The following is a 25,591-nucleotide window of genomic DNA, read 5'->3' as shown; positions in this document are numbered from 1 at the left end:
CTTCAAACAGCCTATTCTCCCCAGGGTCATTACCCTGCTCAGGAAATGAGAAAGTGGGCTCCTGATGTCACTGGCAAACCCTTTGCACAGAATGCTGGGTTGAACCAGGAGGGGGGGAGGGATGGTAGGGCCATGCTAGATCAGAGTTCAGACATGTTTACATTACAGCTCAGGATATTTCTCAGAGCCCGGCCAAGCTGCTGAAGTTCCCAGGCTCCAAAGTTGCAGAGTGCTGAAAAGAGGCACAAGCATTCACTTTTTCTTCTCTTCTCTTCTCCTCTCTCCCCCTCGCTCCCGTGCTCTCGGGTCCAAGTCAGAGTTCAACTCCATTTGCATCGTTCTAATGTTCTGTTCTTTGCTACAGTTGTCCTTCGGGAATATAATAGACGTGAAAAATATGAAAGGTGAAAGTCACTAGCCTACTTCATACAGTGTTTGGATGTTGCTGACATTGTATAAGAAACGGATGTCGGGAACTAATAGCAAATTCAGCACAAAAGTATATTATTACAGTTGTTTTCTGTCCATGATGTCTCCTTTTTTTATCCCTTTTTTTTGGAGGAAGAAAAGAGCTTTAATATGCACGTCCTTCTCCCTGTTTCACCAGTGACAATAACAATATCTGGCAAAGGGCACAAGGTGAAACCAGCCCCATCATTAACACGAGCTTCTGAATTAGAGTTAAACCCACATCCTGAGCCAGGATGAAGTATCATATCTTGTCAGTGTTGTCAACTTAACAGAAACTCAGGCCTGAACACAGGAATTGGATATAGTTTGAATGTTTTCATTTTCCAGAGATACCTAAAATCATTGACATGCAGTGTGGCAGCATGGATTTCATGGGTGTCAGTCTTACTTCACCCTGTTTAATGGTTATCAGCTCATTTAAACAATGTTATTAGAGGGGATTTCACTGGTTTGGTACTCGTTGGATCTTTTTTCATTGTTTTGGACAGTTGTGATAAGTTTATTTGGAAATATGGTTTGACAGGTTAAACAAGTGAACTGAACATAGACAGGTTTAGATCAAACCCTCTATTTGCTTGTCATTTTTGGCTGGGTTGTGGACATCATGGTCAGATTTAGAGTAACCAAATATCTTATACATCATAACAATATTTGTCTGGTTGTACAAAATAAAGGATTTGTGCTGTATGAGCCTTTGAGATTTCAAAACTGTCAAATGTTTCAGACTGCTAGACCAGCCAGTCCAGAGCATAAGATTTGGGTCTAGAAGAGGAACATAGATGGTCTTGTTTCTTGCCTCAGCTCTGCCAATAAGGTTGAGAAGTGGCAGCTGGAATGTTTGTGTTAGTGCTCTGCTGTGGTGAGGTGTCACGGTGCTGAGCTATGCTCTGGCGCCTGCTCTCTCTCCACCTTGCCTAGAGGCACACAGACACTGCTGTTGCATCGACAGCACACACAGGAGGTGAAACTAGGGGAGGATCTCTGCTCTCTATCCGCCCCGTTGAATCATCTACAATCTGCTTTTTACAGGAAGCAGGCCAACAGTGACAGAGGTGCTGCATGGCTTAGTGGCTATTTTAGACTAGCTTCAGCTTGTACTGGGTATGGCAGGCACATAATAGAAACTGGTCTAATGAGTTACCCTCACGGGGTAATAATTTTGATGTGAAATAGACCAAGTGCTCCAAGTAAAAGCGTTAACCTTTATTGTGTGTTTTTTGTCAAAGGCTGTTTTTTTGCTCTGCCAACAGAAACAGTTCCTCTAATTCAAATGAGTCAAACTCTCATAGTGTGAGCATCCACATGCTGCAGCCTTGCTTTGCAGGAATGCGTGACACAAAAGTTACGCATTCCTACAAGAGGGAGATGTCCACAAACAGCTGATTCTAAACTTTCATTAAAACGTACACTGCATCATGTTTTTACAGCATCAATGCTCCATCTGCTTGTTTGCGTGACAAGTGAAAGAAATCTGTTTTTCTACCATGAAAGGATTACATGAGGAATAATGAGCAGGAATATGGAGTCTCACAGACTGAAATCATGTACCAGACTACAGCACTAAGTCTTGTCTGTGTGATTGATGGGAGGAGATTTCCCTGTTGTGTCAACATATGTAACTGTTGTATGATTTGTGTAGGTTTATGATTTTTGTAAGTATCTGATATGTACACTGAGAAACAGAAAACCCAAACATTTTTTTAGACTGTAGCTTGTACTGATTTACCTTATAGTGTACAGAGGCTTCTGTGGTTATTTAGTGCACTTTCATCTAAAAGTAAGTGAAAATGAAACTCAGGAAGGGCTTTTTATTTTCTTCCTGAGAACTCTTCTCTTGTGGTTTTATAGAAAGCATTCCTAATTCTCCTAAACTGTTGTTTTGGCTTCTTGAAGTTTTTATCTCATTTTCTCCACTCTCAAAGTGCAGAGTATGTTTAAGCCATCTGGTAAAGCCAGGTGGTAAATGCGGCTTCCAGAAGATGAGACTGAGCCTTACAGCAATCAAGGGGGTGAAATCCTGTAACTACATGGGAACAACTTCTGAGTGGGTCTATGGAGTAAATCCAAGTAACATAAACATGTAAGCATTTCAATTAGCAAATCAAAATGTTGCAATGTTTGGTCAAGACCAGAGCATATGTGTTTTCCGCTCGTTGGCCTTTACACCCGGCATGAGTTGTCTACACCGGAATACATTCTGATTAAACCTATGTAAGTGAACTGGACCCTTAAAACAAGCTTACGTCATATAAGACTATATCTGGCACAGGAGGGAAAGCATGTGGTAGGTCAAGTGCTGCCCCTTCAACGATCATTAATCAATTAATTATACAACTCCATGCCTTTTTTCCACTTTATCAGTGACTATACTAAACTGAATTCACTAAGATGATGATTATGGTTTGTATGATTTCTGTATCAGGGTTCAATGTAATTTTATTATTTTGTCTTATATGTTCTTCAACAGTCATTAAACAAGTAAAGGCTCATTTTCCTGCCGCCTGCTTACAGAGAAAAAACATGATGCTGCATTCTTTTCATAGCTGTTAGTGAGAAAGTGGGGTTATTATGTGTGCGTGTGCATGATAACAAGAAGGAGAAAGAGAGAGTGAAGAGAACATTCCTTTCTCACTCCCACTCTCCACCACCACACCCCCATTGCTACTCACTGCCACCCCACCCCCAGTTTCCTTCCTGTGCTTTTTTTAGAGTCTATTGGATGTTTTTCCCACATCCGGCAACAAAGCCAGCCTTTTTTATGCCATAACCTAACAGCATGGTGTTCTGTGGTTCAGCTACACACAGGCATGGTCAAACATGATAAATTAATTGAGGCTCACAGTTCCTTGACTTCGTGTCCTCCTTCACTTCAGCCTACATGGGTGCACTCTCTCCATTAAGAGCAGAAATAGTATTGTGTATTGTGTATTGTATATGTATTGTGAACAGTGTCCTGCCACAATGTTACATGCAAATTCTGGGATATAATTCAGTTTCAGTGTCTGAAATGTAATAGTGCATATTGTATACTGGAGTGTGTAAGTGAAATTTCCATGTCTATTTTTGCTTACAAAGCAGGCCCCACCCACCATTCAACCTTGTATAATTAGATTTTTTTTATCTGCTATTTTTCTATTTGATAACTGAGAAAATAGCCAGTTAAAAGAGAGACTCAAAGCCACCTGTCCTCTGATTGGTCCTCTCTAACCTGTTGTTACTAAAGCTTGAGCAAGAAGCCTGAGAGAGGGGATTTTTGTTGGATTTTTGTTAATTAAAACCTCAAATTGTCTCATCTTATGCCTCATAACTCATGACTGACTGATATGCTTGGATGCTTGTGCTTTCCACACATCCAAGTTCATGTTACAGTAAAAGTTAGCTGCAATTTTTCACCTTGAATTTGTAACCATTTATTTTACCGTACCTACGTAAGTGAAAATGTGGCCTCAAGTGGGCCACTGACCTACAGAGTTGTTGTTTTTTGTTTGTTTGTTTTTTGTCCAAGACTTATTTCAGTAGTTACAATAGTTAGCACATTATACCAAAACAACTCAAGCAATGATTTAAATACTAACACTCATCAGAGTTTGTCCCAGTTCTCATTCCCCATGAATTAATTCCCTTAGTTGGAAGGAATTTTCCCCTTTATGATGCTGCTTTGGCTGAGTTTGAGTCACCCGGCTCATCTGTTTTGCCTGAAGTAGTTAAAGTGAGGGGGGAAAACAGCTGTCTTGCTAGTGAAGGGACGCCTTGCCAGTTGAGCTGTGAAATCCACGCAAGCGAGCAGGATAATCTCTTCCACCCAGACCATATCATCCTGGGATGGAAATGCAGATAGGTCCATGTACACAGCCTTGACCCAACAGGACGTAATATAATGTGACAGCAGCATAATGTATAATGATGTCTCATCACACTGACAATAAAGTTTGATGTTGCTTTTGTTTGAATGCCATTTCTACCAACAGTGTACAAGGGTAACCTAACACATTGCTGCATTTTAAACTGAAAAACTAAATTTCCACAGGTTTTTGTTACAGTGTCACACAAACGTGTTTAAGAATGACTTTCTTTTCACATTTCCAACATATCTACTCATTATTGAACAAAATGTCCAGTTTCTCTCTGCCTCCAGTAACAACCTTATGCTTACTGGGGAACTTATGGAGAGTGAGACTCCAAGCAAAAGATTGATTAGCTTGTATTTTCATTCCTACTATCACTGTGAGCTGCTGGTTTATCTGCCATGTGACTGCCTCCGTCTGGTTAGGTTATTGTTGTTCCTGCAGAATGGGCAGAGGGAGCCTGGCCATGTTCTGCGCTTCCCTCTTCAGCAGATGTTGTGACGATAGCCACATGGCTGCGAGTCCTGCTACATTTTGAGGCCTAACTGTCCATTTAGTTAATTATCAGTCATATATTATTATCCTAAACATATTGTGCTCTAAGTTGACGCATTAGCAGCCGAATTGTATTTTTCATAATAAATGTCCTTTTGAAATTTCATATGATGGGGTATTAGTGATTTAGGAACGTGGATGGGTTTTGGTTACAGTGGAACAGTAGAATGGGAACATGGACTTTAAACCACTAACAAAACATCCCCTGGTTAGAACAGTTTGCCTATTTCCAAGCAACGGACTAGATGTTTATTTGACCAGATGCCACTGTAGGTACAGCGGACCTGCTTTTAACTGCTCTCAACTGTTTTGGGATGAGATTAGGAGATCTGCCTATTGAGCAAAAAGCCTCTTAATCAGATGGAGATCAAAACGCTTGCTTTGTTTTTCCTTTAACTCTGAATGCATTTCAATCATCACGTTATGGGAAAGTTGTTTTTTTCCACAGATTACCTGAGAGCGCGCCGTGTCTCTCTGTCTCACCAGCTGCGACATGTAAAAAGACCTAAAGCGTTGGTTCACAAGGCCCACTTAGACACACAGAGGAGCTGCCAACATGCACAGACTTGCTCAGAGACATAAGCTCTGCTGCAACCTTGAACTCTCCCTGCCACTGTGAGAGCCATCACTGGCTCAGACAGTTGTGAGCTCAGTACCTGCAGGGCTCTATTCGAAAGCAATTGAAATGAAATGTCTTCTTTTTCATTCTACATGTGCAGGAGAATATACATTTTAGTTGCAGATGAAAACTAGCCTTGGTGACCTACATTTGAAAACGGGGCAGCAGTGCAGTTGAGTGGCTTGTTCTTAAATGCAGTCTGAAGAAGGTATATCTGTCCGCACAGGAAGTGGCAAATAAAAACAGGAAATGTTGGGCATTGGTAGAGGGACTGAAATAATGGGGATAATAAAACGTTATAGATTTTTCTGACGGTCCACTGGCCCAATAGTTTTCTGGCCCGCCATGATTTGTCGAGTGTGAAGGCTTGTCTTATACTACCTGGGTGGTGGTTGAAGTGAATATCAGTAGATAAAGAAGAATTTGATGACAGCAGGTTTAAGTCTACCTTTTTCTTGTCTCTTTTTTCCTTTTTCTCTCTCTCACCCTCTCGGCCTCCATTGGCCAGATGTCGCCACATGTCTCCACTTTATCAGTCGTTTCAAATTAAAAGCCCTCTGCAGAGTCGTGTAATTGCGACTTCATGATGTTGCAGCTGCAGTAATAACTTTGCAGCTGTGGTCTGTTGCTGCAGAATGTACGTAAGGGAAACACTGTAAGGGCAAGTGCTTTCACATTATTCTAATCTGATTCAATAAGGAAAATATTGATTTATAGATAGAAAGAGAAACTCAGCAACAAGCACACACTCAATGTGGTTCAGTGTTTTCTTTTTAAATATACTGATCACAGACCAACCTGATGCCAGATGGTTTGTTACATAGAACCATCTGGGAAGGCTTCATTGGAAACTGGCAGGCACTTTCAAAAAAGTATTTGGCAGGTGATTGGATGAACCATCTGTCTGTCATATGACGTAGTGCTGTCTGCAGTCTGAGGAGCTTTGAAGTTATTTAGCTTATTTGCAGACGATTCAGAGGGAAAATCAAAAGACACTCTTACAAATATGAAAACAGACGCTTCTCATATCTGGAGCAGTTCCTCTCTCCAAAGACACTGTTTGGTCCGAATCTCTGCTGCTTGAAAAATGCAACATGGCCTCTCACTTGAGATGAATTCAGCTCCTTTTACAAGGTTAATCACAAAGCGGCCTGAGTTTGTAGATGAATATTACATCTGCAGTTAACTGACAGCTTGTTTCATGATTTCCTAGTATCTAGGTTCAAATCAGACAGTTACCTCCTACCAACATTTGGAGCCAGCAGCGTGTAAAATTGTCTAGTGTAGCTATTAATTTAGTGCTCTACCAGATGATTCCCATGGGTTTCTGTTTTTTTTTTTCTTCTTCTTCTTTCTTTTTTTTTGGCAATGTCAATCCGAAGACTTTTTCACTAGTCTAGTCGGTGTGAAACCAGTTGTTTTCTATTGCACAGCTGTCCAGAATCAAGGCAAACAACTCTGAATCGACCTGACTTGTTTTTTTTTCATGGACGATGATATCTAACTAATATCTAAGATATATATCAATATCATGTGGTGTTTTGTTTTTGTCCTTCTGGGAAATGTCAGGCTGATGATAAATTTTTAGAGGTCACATATTTTCTGCTCCATGATCCCCCAATGCTCCCCCTCCACACACACTTTTCCTTGGTTGGAGTCAGTGAGAGCTCTGCAGTGTTTTCTGTGTGCGTCTCTGCTCGCGCTGGTCCACACAGACCTTATTTGGAATGTCAGAACTGATAGGAGTGGGAGTCAAACAAAGCTTCCCACTCATTTATTTTTTCTTCTTACTCTATAGCTGCAGCAGTCCCTTTTCAAACCCAACTAGCCGAGGATTGTTTCAGAGCATGAGTGCAGATTAGTGTGACTGCTTGCCTGTCCTATGTGCGCCTGTGTGTAATTTAAGTAAAAGCTGAGAGAGATGACAAAACTCAACAAGTAACACCATTTTCAACTAGTAGATTGTTCTGAGCTTTCTCCATTGAAGCGATTTAAAGCACTAAATGTGTTTCCCTTCTCTAAAAGCATGAGGCTTATCAAAACCTGGCTGAATGAAGCAGCATTAGCACAGCATTAACCACTCAGCCCAGGTTTCCCATGGGATATAAAATGGATCCTTGTTTCAGTGGGAAATCGCCACAGCAATGTTACTGAAGAGCACTTTGCAATCCTATCAGATATTGACTAATGTTGTTTTCTGATTTGGAAATGCATTTTCTACACTTGAAGTGGAGCATCAAGGAATTCATGACTGAATGATGAGACACAAACAGGTTTTAAGTATTAAATACGGTACAATTAAAGATAATCTCATCAGTAGTTACTGCAGAGGCTGAATAATGCACGCTATCAGGATGCCTCGCATGAGCAAGTCAAGCTAAAAGATGGCCTTCTTTGTTGTGCCAGAGATATGACTGGAATGGCTCAGGACTGTGTTGCTCAACTCAGCAGTGGCACTGTTGGCTTTCACCGTGCTGCAGCTGCATGCTGAAGAGCAGCCAGATGTTTGAGATGGTGAAATGAGCCTAGCGAGCAGGAAACGGCTCTGCATGCCATAGGAATCGTCTTTGAAAACAGGAAGGGAACTTGTTCCCTGCTTATGGGCCTTTTCCTGTGGCATGACCGGAGGCAGGCCTTGTGTTTGACAGTTGCTGGGAAAAGGTAGTTGCGGTTGTATGGCAATGGCCTTTTAAGGGTACAAACATGCTTGGAAAGCCTTAGATGTGTTTTAACAGGGGATTTGTTCGCAGAGGAGCGAAAAATCACAGGACCATCTATCTTGTGGCCACATTTCTATGTCTTTGTTTCACCTCTGCACTCTGGGCTTTTTTGTGTAATGTGATAGTTAAACAAAAGAGTTCATGGAGAGTTACTGATATGTTAACCAATACCATATAGCTCCGGGGTGCATCCAGGTGTCAGTGCTGCTATTATCCTGCTTTACCTTCTCTCATGTAGCAAATGAGTAATCCTTAATGTGCAACCACAATTGTTAAATTGGGGATTTTTTTTCTCCAATCTTTTCATGCTCACAGTGACCTCTGGTGTCTGCAAGGATTGTACATTTCTTATTCTTGAGACTTTGCTGGTAAGAATCCTTTAATGTCTTGATTTATGTTTAACCCTCCCACACCCTCCCACCTCAAGCATTTTCCCAGCCTGAAAATTGTTTCTTACCTCCTGCCTCTTACACTTAAGAAGGCAGAGCACACACACCAAGTGAAAGAAATATGTCATCATGGTAGATACATCATCTCCTGTCATTTTCGGGGCTCAGTGTGTAGCACTTTAGATGTGGGGTGGAATAGCAAGCGCTGATAGAGGGTGTTTCCACAACTTAAGAGTGCGAATTTGAGCCTGTGTTACCACTAAATGAAACCCTTAGAGCTACAGCTTAGCCTATATGTAGTTGATGTGCAAAAGCCTGTATGGTTATCTATGAGTAGCTCTAGGCTTGTTAAATGGTGGGATGTCATCCTGCCTCTTCTCTCTTTAACAGTGACTAAGTGAGGACAAAGGTGGCGGATGTCTTTTAATTAAAAGTGATACTGTGGTCCGGTTAAATCCTGCAAATGATTTTTTCATTGTATTATAGGCAGCAGATTTGTAGTTTCCAGCTTTAAATCATTAATCGAAGGGATCCTTTTTGCTCTGGAAGCCACAGTGATATGTGCAACACGAGATTTGCTTCTGAGCGCAGGGGAGCCCTCAGTCCTCCTCGGCAAATGTCTCTGTGGTTAAAGAATGACATGCAGATGAGAGGCGACAGCAGTGTCAGGAGCTCTGTGAGCCACATGGCCATGGGTGATGTGATGTGACAGCTTGTCACTGCGATGTTGGTAACCTGTGGTACGTCTGCAGTGGCGTGGCCTAGCTGGTGCTGCCGTGATGCCTTGACAGAGCGTGCCCCCCACCCTCAGCTTCCCTCCCTCCTACCAAACACACACTCACACAGTTCCTAGCAACACATCACCGCTGTCCTGCCATCCTGAGAATCTGTGGTCCAGGAAAAACAGCTTGTGAACTCTGTGTACCTCACTGGATAATATACTCAGTATATTATCTACAACAGGGCATTTATTCTACTTGGCCAGGACAGGAATAATTAGTGTTGTAGATAATTAATTGAAAGGGATGCAATACAGTTGTGTTTTATATGAGCTTTTAAATGAACCGGTTTTCCATACCTTGTCCACTCACCCCCAGTTAAGGTCCCTCATCATTGTAATGGTTGTTCAGTGACCGGTGATTGCAGACATACCAGCATTGCTTGTTACTTTTTTTTTTAAGGGGCCCCACATATTATCTTCGCGAGTCCATGCATATTTTCAGAGCAGCTTCCTGCTGCCTCCTTTAGCCTTGGGGGATATCATATTAAACTCATCTGTTTGATTCTGAAGAAAGGACATGCCAAAGCAAAGGCTGATTGGAATACTGGCTTTAATCTGTGCATTTGGATAATGGAGAGCTGATATTTGAATGGGAAGTGTCTCGGACAGGATTTTTTTGTGCGCAGGCTGCCTTTTGTTAAAATAGCAAGTTTCTCTATGGAATGTTGGAGCTGAGCTACAGCAACTGTTAAAAAATCTGCCTTCAGTAAACATAATGGATGATTTCTCTTCAAAGGAGCTCTTATCATCTTTTCCCATTTCCCAGAGGCTGCCACAAAGCTGCCTCTTTTTTTCCTGCTGCTGCTGCTGCTCATCCTTCTCTCCTGCTTGCTCTCTGGAGGGCAGCTTCAATCTAATACAACTGTGTCAGGAAGTGTGGGGATGCAAAGTGCTGATGAGCCAAAAGTAGCCCACCTCTGCAGTGTGCTGCTTCGTCCCAACACGCGCCAGCCTGATTAGGAAAGTACGCTATGAACCTGCGCTCACATCCCTGTGCAACCCTATGGCACATGCCCTATAGAAACAGATTAAATATGTTTTTTTCTTCTTGTTCCAGACCTAATGTTGTAATTTACCTCATGTAAAAGGGATTAAGCCTCGGTGTTATCATTTTGTCAGCCATCATAATGTCTGGATTTTATTTAAGAATTTCTTTAACACTAAAGCTATACATTTTTCTTCTGTACAGATATGTTGTTCCTTAGTGCTGGATTGCCATAAAACACAATAGTATTTATTCCTAGTGTTAGTGTTGGGAAACGTCTTTCTAACCCTTACCCATATTGTTAAATGAAATGCATATGAGCCTTAAAATTGAAAGACAGCTTGAACTCATACCGAAAATGCTAAATTGTCAGCATTGTCTGTACTGATGGAATCATCATGGTTTACCAGGAACACATTGTTGTGTCATAGTATCAAGTGCATCATGCACACCTGGTAATTACTTTACACATGCTGAATAAAAAGAAACTATGGCCTCCTTTAAAAAAAAAAAGGGTGCAGTACAAACAAAGCAGAATCTGGCCTGATTTGACCAAAACCATAATTGTCTTGAATGAGTGTGTGAATGTACACAGTGTTATAGCAGATTCAGCCCCAGCTTCCCTACCTTCCTCTGAATTATTTACATTTTCAAGTTATCCAGGATGTTTGATTTTGTTTCTGTGGATATGATCATGGCTTACGACTTTAGACAGCTAGTGGAAACCCTATAATTAAACTGAGCCCTCCACACTTTGTCAGCATTCTGCAAGCAGATATCTGAGTTTTGTATGACAGCTGATCATTGGCACTGGTCTGAGGGCTCTTGTTTCTTATCTGGCAATAAGCGAGCTGAAATCCCCTCTTGCAACAGTATGCAACCTGCAGAACCGCATAAATATTATGTCTCCCTAGGAACACAATAGTCGTATTTATTCCTTTATTTTGGGGCTGTTTTTTCCATGTCAAATGCCGAGAGGAAGGTTTCTAACTCTTGCAGGAGCAGATTGCAACATGTTTCAGGACTCTGGTGAATAGATTAAAGGCTGGCGAGCTCAAGCTTTTGTTGAGCCGCGCTTTCATACTCAAACACATGCACAGGCACAAAACCTTCGTACAATTTCAAACCTATACCCTTGCAGCACGCATGGCTCTTAGGGGCTCTGCCACTGGTCTGACAGATGGTACCAGGAGGCCTGGTGTTTCGCCCTGTTATGGCTCACCCGGAGCCCCATCCACAGTGCTCAGCATCACCACACTGCTCACCATGACACACAAGCTACCAGCCTCCCAGCTCCCAGGAATACATGGCCTCTGTTGACAGGGCCAAGGTCAGGTTCCTCACTGCCACAGTCAAAGGGCAGCAGTAAGCAGCTCTTAAAATAATTAGAATTTATCTTGGTAAGTTTACGTCCACTAGTGGGTGAAGGCAAGTCCAGTTACACCCCAAAATGATTTAAATATTGTGTATTAGGTGTCATTTGTGTTTCTTGTAGCTATTTTTATTGTAGCTATGAACGCCTGGCAAAACAAATGTTCGCCTTGGTTTTGTATTAATAAAATCTCTAAACGAACATTCTGCTCACTACTTACATAGACATTAAAAATGAGTGAATTTCATTTGCCAGTTGTGCTTTCATCTCTGAGATGATCTGTATATTTTACATATGTTTGAGCCTCTCATGCTGCAGGAGTCACTTTCAAAGTGATTCAGAGCTTCTAAGCTCATTAAATGTTAATCAGAAAATCTATTTTCAGATCACTTGGAGATCTGTCATGAGGATTTCAGGCCAGCTAGGAGGCCACTACTTCTGAGTGCTGAGCGCTGAGTGAATGGGATGATACTGTATTTGTTGGAAATGTAATGTAAAATGTAAAAAAAGAAAGGTTTGGATATCATTTTTTTATTTCCAAATGAAGATAATATCAGGATGGGAATCTGCGATCTGACCTTAACAAAATCTCAAAATGTCTTGAGAAGCTTCTCCTTTCAGTTGTGAACCCAAGAATTACTCTTGAACATTGTCCATTTTTTAAATGGCACAGAGGCAGCAGTGAGGCAACCCTGTCTCACAGTGGCTTTTTGCAACACATCCACTGTCCCTTCCATTATTCATGATGTGTTTTCTCAGACAGTGCCCTGAACCATGAGGATTACTCGTGTCTCTCTTCTCCAGAAAGAGTACTCTGAAACTGGGGAGAAAGTGTGCATGAGCTGCACACACTAGAAGTTTTCATCTGTTTTTTTGGACAAAAAGCAGATGTCCAATAGTATGAAGAGGCACAACATTTACTAGGTTGGATGTCAGTGAAGATGGCAAAAGGTAGCTGGTGAATGAGACGTACTGTGGATGAACTTATGGAGGATTTCCAAGTTAAAGCGGTTTGTGTCTCTGTGTTAACTTGGCATCAGCCAGGCAGGCAGTCATTACATCACTGGAGAAGATTCCTTCCTTTCTAGTTTATGTTAACAATTTTTCAACTGAACTTTAGTCCTGTGTCCTGTGTATGTTTAATTCAGTTACTGCTTTTCTTTTGTAAACATTGCATTTTTTACTTAAACTTTAATGTACAAAATGTTAACTTGGCTATTATGTTTTGGCTGCTGTTAGGCAAAGGCTAAATCACACTACACTTAGAGGACACTTACTGGCTGCCCATTAGGAACATATATGCATTTACATTAATAGTTAATCAATAAACCATTCATATAACACTATGAATTATTTCTCACATCCATTTACATACATTCATTTCACCAAATTAGATTGACAGTCTCTCTGGTGGCGTTTGAAGACACTGCTATGAGATGACTTAGAGTCACATATCAAACAGATTTTAAAACAAAAATAACGGAAAACATAATGGAATAGTTTGCACAGTGTAAGTGAATGATTATTGTTTGTCTACTGTGTTGGTTTTGCCTTTAGCTGTAGTACACAATGACAACGTAGTGTTGGCATAAACTAAAGGAAACAAACTGGCTGCTCTTGTTTGACATTAGTCTCCGGTGCTGTAGCTCTCTTCTTGTCTTTGGGTTTCTCTCCTGCCTTCACACAGTGATTGTGGTGGAGCTTATTCCAGTTTAAAATGTCTGCAAGTTGATTTACCTACTGTACTAAAATAAACCAAAGGGAAATTAATCTGTCTATTTGCAGTCATGCTTTGAAAATGGTCTGCACAATATTAAGTATAACAGTTTATACTTACGAAGCTAAATGCAAAGCCACTGGTATAATCCTCTGGATACAATAGATAATTCTTAGCACAACACCATCAACATAATCATCATCATCCATCCACTTATTAGCTTTAATATAGGAGGCTTGGTGAGTCATAGAGATATTTGTGCCTTGATTAAAATGTGAGGATGTATCGCCGAACAACTGCATTAGCAGGAGTAACACAGACATGAACAGGGTAGAAATGTAGTGAACTACAAGATTCACTCCAAACCCTCAGGCTATGAATCATCTTAATGCAATGTGTGTCAGCAGGTGGAAGTGACTCAAATTTGTTCCCACAGTGAAATATGCAACACACTGATACTCCTCTCCTGTGATCAGGTTGGTGTATAATCAGAGCCATTTTGTTTCCATGCAGGAATCGCATTAAGAGATGGTCAGATAATCAGACTTCTTTATGTGTATACAGTGTGCCTGAGACTGACACTGCATAGACAATTTCTTTTCTCAGTGAGTTGACAGAAAGACTCAGTTGACGAAAAAAACTGCATATTTTTATTGACTTGACAATGACATCTATACCTGAAAATATAAATAATACAGGTTTTTCTGTGTTACCATAAGCTTTTTGCTAAGGTTTTTAATGCCTCAGTTTTACGGGGTGTTTGGAGTTGTGAGTCATCTCTATGTGCTTAGTACCTTAAATGAAGACATGGGGATAGGACAAAAGGAAGTAGGATATCTGCACCGGCATGTTAAGCAGAATCTAAGCCACAAAGGAGAAACTCTGCTATCTAACGAAGCACAATGGGCAAAAATATAATGTATGCAAATGAGGGAAACAGACAAAGGCCCTATTCTTCTCTCTGAGGTCTGTCGACTGTATCAGATTCCTAACTATCTTCTCAGCCCATCCTCTGCGCTCAAACTACATAATATAAAAACAATTTTGTAAGTGCTGCAGCAGCGTTTTCTTCATTGCTGCACTGCACTGCAAATGGTCAAATGAAGTCATGTAATCTAAGCTTTGCATGTATTACATGAATGTATCTGCGTGGTCTTTTTAAAGTGTTGTGAGGGGATAATTTAAATCTGTATAAGGCATTTGAGAAAGCAACACTGTTGTCAAATCAAAACTTGTTCTAATGAAAAAAAAAACACTGTCTAATAATAAAAGTAATCTTTCGAAATTTCACAAGTCAGTGCAGCATCATTCTGCAGGCCTTGGAGCAAATTGTGAAATTTGATTACTTTACATGGTGATACTTTGAGCTGGATGGAAGATTGAATGAACAGAGACTCAGAACTATCGCCAAGATTTAAATTGGCTCACAAGACAGCTTACAGTCAAATGCAATAAGTAACATCCTCTAGCAGGCTGTTTTTTGTGGGTGTTTTTTTCTCAAAATCCTAAACAATAAATAATGAACTGAAATTAAGGTGAAGGTTTTTCTCTCTCTTTCTTAATTGATTTTAAAATTCAGTTCTCTTGTCTTTTGCAGCTTCAAGGATCTTTGCGGAGGAAGATTGAGGGACATGCACCAGGACACATAACAAAGCAGAATGGGCTCTCCTGTGGTTTCACCGGATCAGACTTTAAGAGGGTCCGTGTGGATGCTGGTCTGGGACATGGGCCTTGCAACCACAACCTAAGCCAGTCTCACTCTCTTCAAGGGTCCTCAACCATGGGCATGCAGAGGAAGAATTACATGATGCCACATGGAGTGGGGTCAGACATATTCAACATGACCCTGAAAGAAATGAAAAAAGAGCCCACTGAGGTCCAGTCTTGTGGCCAGTCAAACACAGAGATGATCTTTGACTTTAAAGAGGAAGGTGGTGTTCAGATCGACCCAGATCTCCAGGATCTATTTGATGAGCTGACAAAGTCAGTGCCCCCACTGAATGACCTGGAGTTTGAGAAGATGCTGAAGCAGGATGATACATTTGGCTTGGATCTAGGTCGTCCAAACTCAGCGGGTGCAGCTGCGGGTCTGTGTTCTCCACTGGATAAGCCCATCAAGACAGAGCACTCTCCAGATTATGGGCAGGTTCACAGTGGCTCGCCACAGCTTCGGCCAGCCTCGGCTGGGCCCTCTTTCACATTGACCAGCACCTCCTCAACCACCACGTCACAGAAAGCTAACACTCAGGCAGGACACCCCAGAGCCATGCCCTGCTGGCCAGAAATATCTCACGCAGAGCAGCTGAAGCAGATGGCAGCAAACCAGCAGCAGCCAAGCTCTCTGCTCCATCACCACCACCAACCACCACCTGTGGGACTGACCAGCTGGGCTCCCGCTATGAGCACCCACTCCTCCACCAGCACCTTCCCCCAGGACAAGGTCTCCAGCCCGGCCCCACTTAACCAACAGAGGATCAGCACCCAGAGTAAAGGGATCAACAACTGCCTCTTTAAGTCAAACGGGCACAGTGGCTCTCATCATTTGGACATGAAGGTTCTGAGCACCAAGCCCACACTGCACTTCAGCCCCAAAGCGTCCCATTCTGCCGGACAGCCGATGCCTATCATGGGAGGCTCAGTGAACAAGACCACAGCCCAGCAGCAACAGTCGCCTACGACGGGCCAGAATCAGCCACATTCAGCTCTGCATTTCCAGAACCATCAGATTTCTACGTCTGGAGCCCTTTGTCTGCAACCCAAGTCTGTTCCTGCTGGGCTGCCGTTCAAGCTGTCACAACAGAGACAGGTAAGGGCTCTGTATTATGTGCAATTGTATGGCAAAAAATAAATGGAGATGGAGCTAAATGCCATTGGAGTAACAGGGTTTTCAAACATGTGCTTATACTAAGAAATATATATCATATGTCAGAGCAAACATACAATATGGTATGTATGCCAAAACTGAGGGCTTATTTTCCGTTAGCTTATGCAAATAGGGATATACTATTTTATGTTGTAGCAGATGGTGAATAATTGGCTGGTGTCTTTTATAGCACTGTATGAAATAGATAATAGGTTGTCATTTGCTAAAGGTAAGGTAACATGATACACAGCACAGTCAAACTGACTTTAGTCTTCCTCATCAGTGAGGCTCCTCACTTTGCTTGCAGCAGAAAACCTGCTGTCTGAAACAGCAACAATGCAACACTGTTTGTTTTGGGACTTTCTTGTCATTGTTCTAGCTGCTGTCTGAGCCTTTGCTGTTGAATATGTATTTCCCCTGAAAGTGTTTTGACGATGACACAGATTGCCAGAGCATGGTAGATTAACATGCAGGACTTCTAATTTCTCTGCTTGTCATGGTGGCTCCCCGTCAGGGCACAGATATGCACAGCGGGATTTGCTAATTGGAGGTTGTTAGCTACAAGGGACAAGTGGTGGAAAATGACAGTAATCTGCTTAGCCTGGTGCCGGAGGTTGAATCACTGATTTGTTATGATTGGGGAGATTTAGACCATCCCCTCTTTCATTTTTGCACTAACAGTATCTGTAGCTGTCTTTTTGTGAAATGATAATACAAGCCACACAAGAGAGCACTCCTAACCTCTACAGATCAAGGGAAGTGCTTGAGTGACTGGGAGAGTGTGGGAGGAGGGAGAGAGGGAGGGAGCTGTACAGACATGGAAGTAAACAAGATAGGATGACAAACACATCATCAGGCATGGGTGTAACAGAACCAGTTTTACCACTATACGAAAGAGCCATTTACACTCTAAACAGAACATGTGGCTGTGCTCATTCATTAGTTGTCTTAAATACCCCTTCAAGTCCCTATTTATCCCTGCCTTCCTATGAAGGTGTGATGTGTGTTAAAAATGATCAACAAACATTTTTGGGACTATAAATTACCACATCTCACAACATCTCACATATCTGAATTATAAGCAATCCATTGTTTATTTAGTTTTTAATCAAAAGTATGCCTGAATTAGCATTAGCACTAGCATGAGAATTAGTGTGACTATAATGTGTTATGATAATATTTCTTTGGTTCTAAACTTAATGTAGCACATTAAAACCCTTAATTACAAGCAATAAAAAAAACTGGTGCATAATTAATATAATAATAATGAAAGGGCAAGGGCAGAGACGTAGAGGGTCTGGATATCAAATAATGAAAAAGCCTTGAATGGATGTCGATAAATTATTAAAAATTAAAACTTGGTAACACTTTATTTTAAAGCAGATATCAGTGGAATGTTTTTGTTAATATAAGTCCTAAATAGTCCTATTTTCCGTCAGCAATCACTTACATGAAGTATTTCAGCCTAAACACGAGTCTCTCCGTCACTCTGCTCTGCTGTAACCCGAGGAGAAAATTTTCCTTGTGGGATACAAGTGTTATCCAATGAGGAGAGAGAACGGCATGAAGGGCTGTGTGTGCAGCCAAGGGATGCGCGTGAATGTGGTGACGTAGCACGAGGACCAATTGATGCCTGACAAGGGCGGGGGCTGCTAACTCATGGTGCGTTCAAAGAAACTCGTACTTTGTGTTTTTCCTTCCTGTGAAGTCATACCAGTTCGATCTGGTACGAGTTCACGGGTCGGAAGTTACGAGTGGCCGTTATAGGGAACTTTCACAGACAACAGGATGGTAAAAACACGAGCTACGGGTTACCTGGAACGCTACCAAGTCGTAGTTGTGACTTGAAGCTGTAACTTACGGTTTCAAAAGCCTGCCTTGAACGCAGCATTAGCCGAAACGGCCGTGAAGCTGATATCTGCTTTAAGGGGTCCTTGTTCCTGTGTATCTACCTAATTAATTACAGTGTAATTACCTATGTAACCGTATGTAATAACATGTACTTACATTGTAATTACGTAGTGTATTTTGGTGTACTTACAGGTCCTTGTTACACTTGTAATAAGAAATGCTTGTTACAATACTTTGTCAAAGTGGCCTCTCTCTTTGGGGAAGGGGTACACCTGCAAGAAAAATGGGTGAAACCACAACCCATGTTGCCTGGGCAAACTTTTCCATCAATCTTCCTCCTGCCTCTTGAGTCTTGGAACATGTATGCTGTTTCACAACTTAGTAACAGTTGTGTTAATACACCTTTGTTACTCTTTGATACAGTGGAATAAACACATTAAAATAAAGTGTACCTGCTGGGATACCTCAATTCTTACACATTAACTGCAATAATCAGTGTCTTTGATAGTGTACCACGTGTGCTGTTACACAACTTAGTATATGTAACGATTGTGTTAGTACACACTTGTTACTTTTTGATACAGTGGAATAAGCACATTAAAATAAAGTGTACCTGCTACATACTTACATGTTACACCATGCAGAAACTCTAAACTGCTGTTGACCTTGATACTCAACCAATAACTAGAATAGCATTTTTTCAGAAAATGAGACAATGCTGGATAACTCAGTTCATATGGAACTGAAAACATCATCAGCAATCTGTATGCATAAACCACACACTCAAAAAAATGCATTTCAGTGTTCCTTTATTGTGCATTTTGAACAATATTGTCAGTACCACACCTGCCGAACTTGTGTTATGCTGTGCAGCAATTTGCCTGCATGGAACTGCATCGAACATAAATTGAAAAATAGGCAAGTAACTTAAAGAGTAATTTCACTGTAAATTGACACATAGCCCTGTTGTTCAAGCTCACCACATGTAGCCCATAGGAAAAAGAAGACTGTAGACTTTTACACCTGAGCATGAGAAGTGAGCATGCAACAGAAAAAACACAACATAGCTGGACTTGACGAGCCGAGCGCTCACTTCGACGTGGTTTCTCTGAACCAAAGAGAAGACCACTCACTCGGACACGGTTTCTTTGAACCAAAGCCCTATACTTTTTAAACCTGCTTAATTATCAACTCATGAACTTTAACTTAACATTTTAACTTTTTTAACCCTCAAAGACAGTACAAAGACACTGGTTATCGCAGTTCATTTATAATAGTTGAGGTATCCCAGCAGGTACACTTTATTTTAATGTGCTCATTCCACTGTATCAAAGAGTAACAAAGGTGTATTAACACAACTGTTACATAGACTAAGTTGTGAAACAGCATACATGTTCCAAGACTCAAGAGGCAGGAGGAAGATTGATGGAAAAGTTTGCCCAGGCAACATGGGTTGTGGTTTCACCCATTTTTCTTGCAGGTGTACCCCTTCCCCAAAGAGAGAGGCAACTTTGACAAAGTATTGTAACAAGCATTTCTTATTACAAGTGTAACAAGGACCTGTAAGTACACCAAAATACACTATGTAATTACAATGTAAGTACATGTTTATACATACGGTTACATAGGTAATTACACTGTAATTAATTAGGTAGATACACAGGAACAAGGACCCCTTAAAATAAAGTGTTACCAAAAACTTTTCCAAAGCCCAAATCTCCTGAAAGTAAAAGCTCAGTCACTTCTTGTCGTCAAGATGCTGAGGACATGAAGCTGTGTTCCAGTTCAGAAGGGGTAAAGATTTGGTGAGACAACTTTCCGAAGGACATTGTGCTTAAATGTGCAGTTAGTTTGAACAAATAAAATATGCAGGCATGAAGCTCGGGTGGTAAGAATTGAGGAGAAGAAATAAGAGCCACCTTACAGTTTCAGAACAAGTGCTTAAAAAGGCTGATAATGGTGTTTGCCTTTTGTAGTCAGCATGGACAGGGTTAAAAGTCTAACTAATGAGGAAAGGACAGCTCACAGAGAGGCGAATAAGAGTGGAGTCTCTTCCCACAGTGACCTGAATTAGTAATGCCAGAAAAATAAAGGTCCTGAAAGAGTTCCCTGATCCCCTGTGTAACGCTAGCGACTAGCAGTGGGCTTCCTCCCACTGAGTGAGGCTGAAGACCTTCTTAACACTGCCAGAGATGTGAGCTTTGGTGCTTGTTTGAAGCTACACAAAGTTTAATAATCAGTTGCTGAGTCAAACATGTCAAAATTGAAATGCACTGCTCTGCAACCCTCTAACTGCGAGGTCACACACACACACACACACACACAGTAGAAATACATTCTCTTGCAGCATACTGTACACTAGAGGACAATAATGCAATATGAGACCTGAGTTACTGTGGTTGTTGGGCAGTGCTACTTCAAGGACAAGGTTTTGTGCAGCTCGTCACATCACTATTGTAGCCTATGTTGTGTGTTGAAGCTAGAGAGAGAAAAAACACAAACACAACAGCATCAATAGGAAAAGAAAGACAATCCTGATGTATTGCACAATATCTTTATTTATGAGGTCTGAAATAAAATTGATGTCTAATTTCTGCTACTGTGAAAAGCATGAAAAATCTGTTGGATTTTTCTGGTAACTAAATGCAGTATAGCTATGCAGGTGCAGAGATGACAATTTTAAAGGAAACACAGAGGAGCTTTTAAGCTATTGACATGTCTTTCAGGTTTTTACTGGGGGGAAAAAAGAATTCTCACAATGGAAATTGGACCTGTTATTATGAAAGTGTTAATGCCTAATAGTCACATAAAGTTTTTTGTTTTAAGCATCTAATGACTATTTGTATAGTTGACTCTTGGTCTCCAATGTACACATATACAGTATTTCTAATTTTATCTAAACATTTGGCAAGAGTGACTGCTCAGCATAAGACAACACTGTGCAATAATTACCTTCGGCTCATTTTCAGCAGAGCTTGTGCTAACAAAGTGCTCTCTGTTTTAACTATTCAGAAACCCAGATTTTAACTGCAGCTGAAGCTGAATGTTTACTTGTAATAAATGACTCCTCAACCTTTGTTGATGAGCTTGTGCCACCACGTCCCTCAGTTAGTAGAGGAGCTGGGCCACGGGGGTTGAGCCTACCAGGTCACTCAGGCAGTGCTGTGAAGGGAGTACTTGTTTCCTGGGAAAAGGAGCTGCGGCCAAGTCCAGATGCCGAGGCGCTCCCCAGGGACAGCGTCCTGAGTCCAGACTGGAGGAAGTGCAGTGTGAGAGCCGGCAAGGCTGGGCCTGGATCACTGTCAGCTGCCTGCACTGCCGCAGGATGGGAGACTAAATCACTCTGCTCCTTCTCTGAGGCCCGAGCCACATGTGGTATTCATTTACAACAAGCTTGTGAAGAATGAGAGGGGGGAAAAACATGGAAAACAGCTTTATGACACATCAGGGTGACAGAGAGGATTAGTCAGTTGTACATGCTAAAAGACCCCTCAATGGGTTTGTCTTACAATAAAGATGGAACAAGCCCACTCCAGGGTACCTCTGCGGGGAAAATGTCTGTGATGGCCACAGTTTCTCACAGTCTCACTAACTGGATACACTGAATCAAAGCCAGTGACTCTGCTTTCTAGAGTAAGAGGAGAAACCGCTGTTTTGATGTTTTAGTCCCTGTGTAACCTCATTGCCATGCTCGGTTTGCTGTGTGGGTTGAACTCAGGCAGGGAAGGCGAATATTAGCTCATGTGAAATGGCTTGTGACTCCTGATGAGTTTCAACTTCCCTCATTCTCTAATCCGGTCTCGTTAGTTCTCCATATTTCAGCCCCATTCATTATCATTCACACACACACACACACACATGCGCGCGCACACACACACACACACACACACACACACACACACACACACACACACACACACACACACACACACACACACACACACACACAATCACTTCCTTCTGTCTTCTTTCTGTTTTTCTTTTGGGACCACAAAGTCCCCACCCTGTAGAGATTCGTCCTCTGCAAAGAATCTGTCCTCTAAGTAATAGCTTCTACTAAATGCACTGTTGGATTTAATCCATTTCACCATGGGAAATATTTTAAGTCAACACAATGACTGACACTGTATACACAGTGTGTGTTGACTTGGATTTGGTGCACATTAACCTCTTTCATGACAAATGCTTGTACTTTGTAGAAGCTCGACCATAGTGAGAGTGTCCTTGTGTCCACAAGCCAGACAGGTTTTACTTGGAGTGCCTGGACGGCCTGCACAGCTGCCTAAAAAAGCTAAAACAGATATGAATTACAACTAAGTATAACATCTCAAAACAGGAATAATGGTAATAGCTTGTCCGCAAAAGCATACATTCAGGACAAGATTTCAAATAAAAAGCCTAGTTTGGATGTCTCAATTTCATTTGAGTGCTGACGACTACAACGTTTTAATCAGTGTGATAGTGTCAGGAGCCAAATGGGTTTCTAGAGGATGGAATGCCTCCTTGCCAAACACAACACAGTGATCAGTAAAGGAGAGCTTATTAAATGGAGGTAGTCATGGTGCTGGCGCTTAACTCCCCATCGGCACACATTTCCTGCTGTCTCAGGGATTCTTTCCACTCTCTTTAGACACAATTATCAAGGGAGAAGCAGGCCTTGAGGAGGACTTGCACTCCCCCCTCCAAAAAAAAAATCCCCTCTCCAAGTCTCCCTTTTTCATCTGCAGAGGGAGTAGCCTTGACCACATTCTGGAGGTTGAATAGCATCTTTGACACAGCTTTGTGATGTCTTGTAGAGTTTTGCCCTCTAGTGGTCAACTGATATTATTACATTGTTTTGGTTTTTTGTGTTTTCCCAGAACAGCTTTCACAGCACTTAGCTCCGCTCTCCTGGCACTTAGTAGAGAAGAAGCAAAAAGACGCATTTAAAAATGTAAAAGTACCACCACTGACACTAATGTAAAACCATCGTGTGTGTCTCCTTCTCAGGGTGTTCCCCCTGGTCCCAGGCTGCCCACTAATGGAAGCTTAGGAGTCATGTCAGGCCAGTCGCAGCCACGTCCCCCAGCACCCAACACCCAGCAGAAAGGCCCCGCCAAAACCCAGGCCATGCAGCGACAGCTCAACCAACAACAGCATGCCATCAACAATTCAGTAAGACACATTTACGCTGTACACCCATCACCAAATAAGAAGCAGTTCAGATTTTGTAAGAATTGATTCATCACATAATTAGGACTCACACAGCATTGTCTTACCTTTGCAGGACAAAGACAATACACACGATCAGTTCAGTCGTCATCTCACGAGACCACCACCTGATTATAAGCAGTCAAGGAGTATGGTGGGACTTCAGCAAGGAAACATCTTCACAGGTATTGTACACTTCTGATAAGACAGATGAATTTGGTGTTTACGAGTGACAATATTTCTAATCAGTTTTTCTTGGTATCTCTTTAGGTCAGAACTCCTCTCAGTCTTCCAGCAATGGCCCAGAGAATGATCTCCAGTCCATGTCTTGTCACCTCCCAAGTGGGTCTGGTCCAAAGATGAGTCCGTCCCCATCAGACCGCCGGTTTGGCATTGGGCCCGACTGTCATCCGAATCCTTGTATCAGCCAGTTCCAGCAGCATAACAGCCAGAATAGAATCGGACTAAATCAAAATAAACCCAAGTTCCTGGGGCCAAATACGCAAGGAGGGTCCTTCGGGATGAACAATGTAGCAGGTGTGCAACATCCGAGAACAGCTGACCTGCATTCCTCAGGGGTGCCAGGGCAGGGTCTCGGGAGCTTGATGACAAATGTCAACATGGGCTGGGGCTCAGCCAACAAGCAAGTGACAACTGGACTGGGTGTTAGGCGGTTACCCAACCCACTACAGTCGCAGGGAGCGCAGCTGGACATGCCAAACCACCCGTACCAACAGAGGCATATCGGCCCACCGAACCAGGTAGCACCAGACATTGGGATGCTCCCTCTTAACCCTTCAATAAGAGACACAGGCGGCCCCAGACCTAGCCAGCCAATCATGGGTTCTCCGTCAGCAGTGGGAAACCTCAACCAGGCCTCTCCCGAACAGAGGGTACCAGCAGGCAGCTTTGCGGAGCCCAGTCCCAGTTCTAGCAGCTATCAGAATAACAGAGCCAACCGCGTGACCTTTGACTTCCTGCCCGAGGGAGACAACACAGTTCCTGGGATCAACACAGACTCGGACTTTATAGACTCTCTGCTCAAGTCTGGCTCTGGGAATGACGACTGGATGAAAGACATAAATTTGGACGAGATTCTAGGCAGTCACTCTTGAATTTGGGTCACAGATTGCCAGAATCCGAACCCCAAACTCAAATTACAGAGGCTATGTATGCAAGGTGGAAGAAATAACATTTGTAAATAATGACAAAATGGAATTTTATAAACTCATAATGTTTGTTATTCAAGTATACTGTATTGTTTTATATTGTATTTACTGTGAAAGGAATTTGTGTTCTGTCCTTAGTACTCAGCATATTTTGTTCCTGGTATATTGTCCAAGAAACTGCTTTTCTTTGCAGTCACAGTTATTGTGGTCTGTCTTATTCAAACTGTAGTGCTGTCCTATAGGATAAAATACCAAATTCACACTGTGAAGAGAAAACATTGCTGTGTTGCTTTCAAGTTCATCTTGGTAATCAAAGTTTCTAAATCTCCATCCACTATTTAGCATGATATGGTATTTACCTTCAGAAGTTTTGCTACCATGCACACAGAGAATCTTGCCACAACAAATGTTTTCTTACTTACTGTTCAAGCTTTTCAATCTGTGGTAGTTTTTGATGAAATACAAATAATGTAACCATTATTTTTTTCATGTGATATTTAATAATTATTGGGATAGTAATGAAACATTATAATACATGCAATTAATAAACTTGATTTGAATAATGTGTTGCTTTTGTATGTTTTCTTCCTATGTGGCTTACATAGTTTTACTATTTACTAGCCATTAGTATGACATGACTTTTGAATCCAGACATATAAATGATGCTTCCTAGCAGTAAGTTGCTCATCTTATCATAATGGCATTAGATATAAATGAGGAACTTACTAAAATATTATATTTGAATGGTCATAACCACATCCATTCAAACAGTTTCCCCTGGTCCACATAGGGGTGAATCCGGAGGCTGCACAGACATGATATACAGTCTACAAAATGGCCATCTTGATTTTAAAGAATACCAAGATTACTGTGTATGAACACACACCATTGAGTAATATTTGGAGTAATATAACTTGTGTGCTTTTGTTGTAGATTTTGTGCAAATCACGAGAGATTCTTCTTTATACTGTCACTGCTGACATACCTGCCTGAATGATGCAAAAGTGTGCAATAGCTTTTTCAAATAACTGTAACCCTCTTCTCTTTTCAATGATCAAAAGAAA

At 41.7% G+C, this 25,591-nt stretch overlaps 2 protein-coding genes across 2 annotated transcripts in view; one reads left to right on the top strand and one right to left on the bottom strand.

Moving 5' to 3' along the window:
- The window catches only part of maml2 (mastermind like transcriptional coactivator 2), a 34,581-nt gene extending 9,652 nt beyond the window's left edge, over positions 1-24,929 (top strand). The window contains exons 2-5 of the mRNA XM_083984461.1: positions 15,052-16,260; positions 23,158-23,322; positions 23,435-23,543; positions 23,629-24,929. Coding sequence (XP_083840587.1) covers positions 15,052-16,260; positions 23,158-23,322; positions 23,435-23,543; positions 23,629-24,473 — 2,328 coding nt within the window. The 3' untranslated portion in view covers positions 24,474-24,929. The remainder of the gene's footprint in view (positions 1-15,051; positions 16,261-23,157; positions 23,323-23,434; positions 23,544-23,628) is intronic.
- Positions 1-25,591, bottom strand: part of yap1 (Yes1 associated transcriptional regulator) — a 139,435-nt gene that overhangs the window by 86,823 nt on the left and 27,021 nt on the right. The window lies entirely within an intron of this gene.

The sequence above is a fragment of the Trachurus trachurus genome (genome assembly GCF_905171665.1).
Source record: "Trachurus trachurus genome assembly, chromosome: 13".
Lineage (NCBI taxonomy): Eukaryota > Metazoa > Chordata > Actinopteri > Carangiformes > Carangidae > Trachurus > Trachurus trachurus.
Note: the sequence above shows the minus strand (reverse complement) of the source record. Positions and strands in the feature narration are given on the sequence as shown.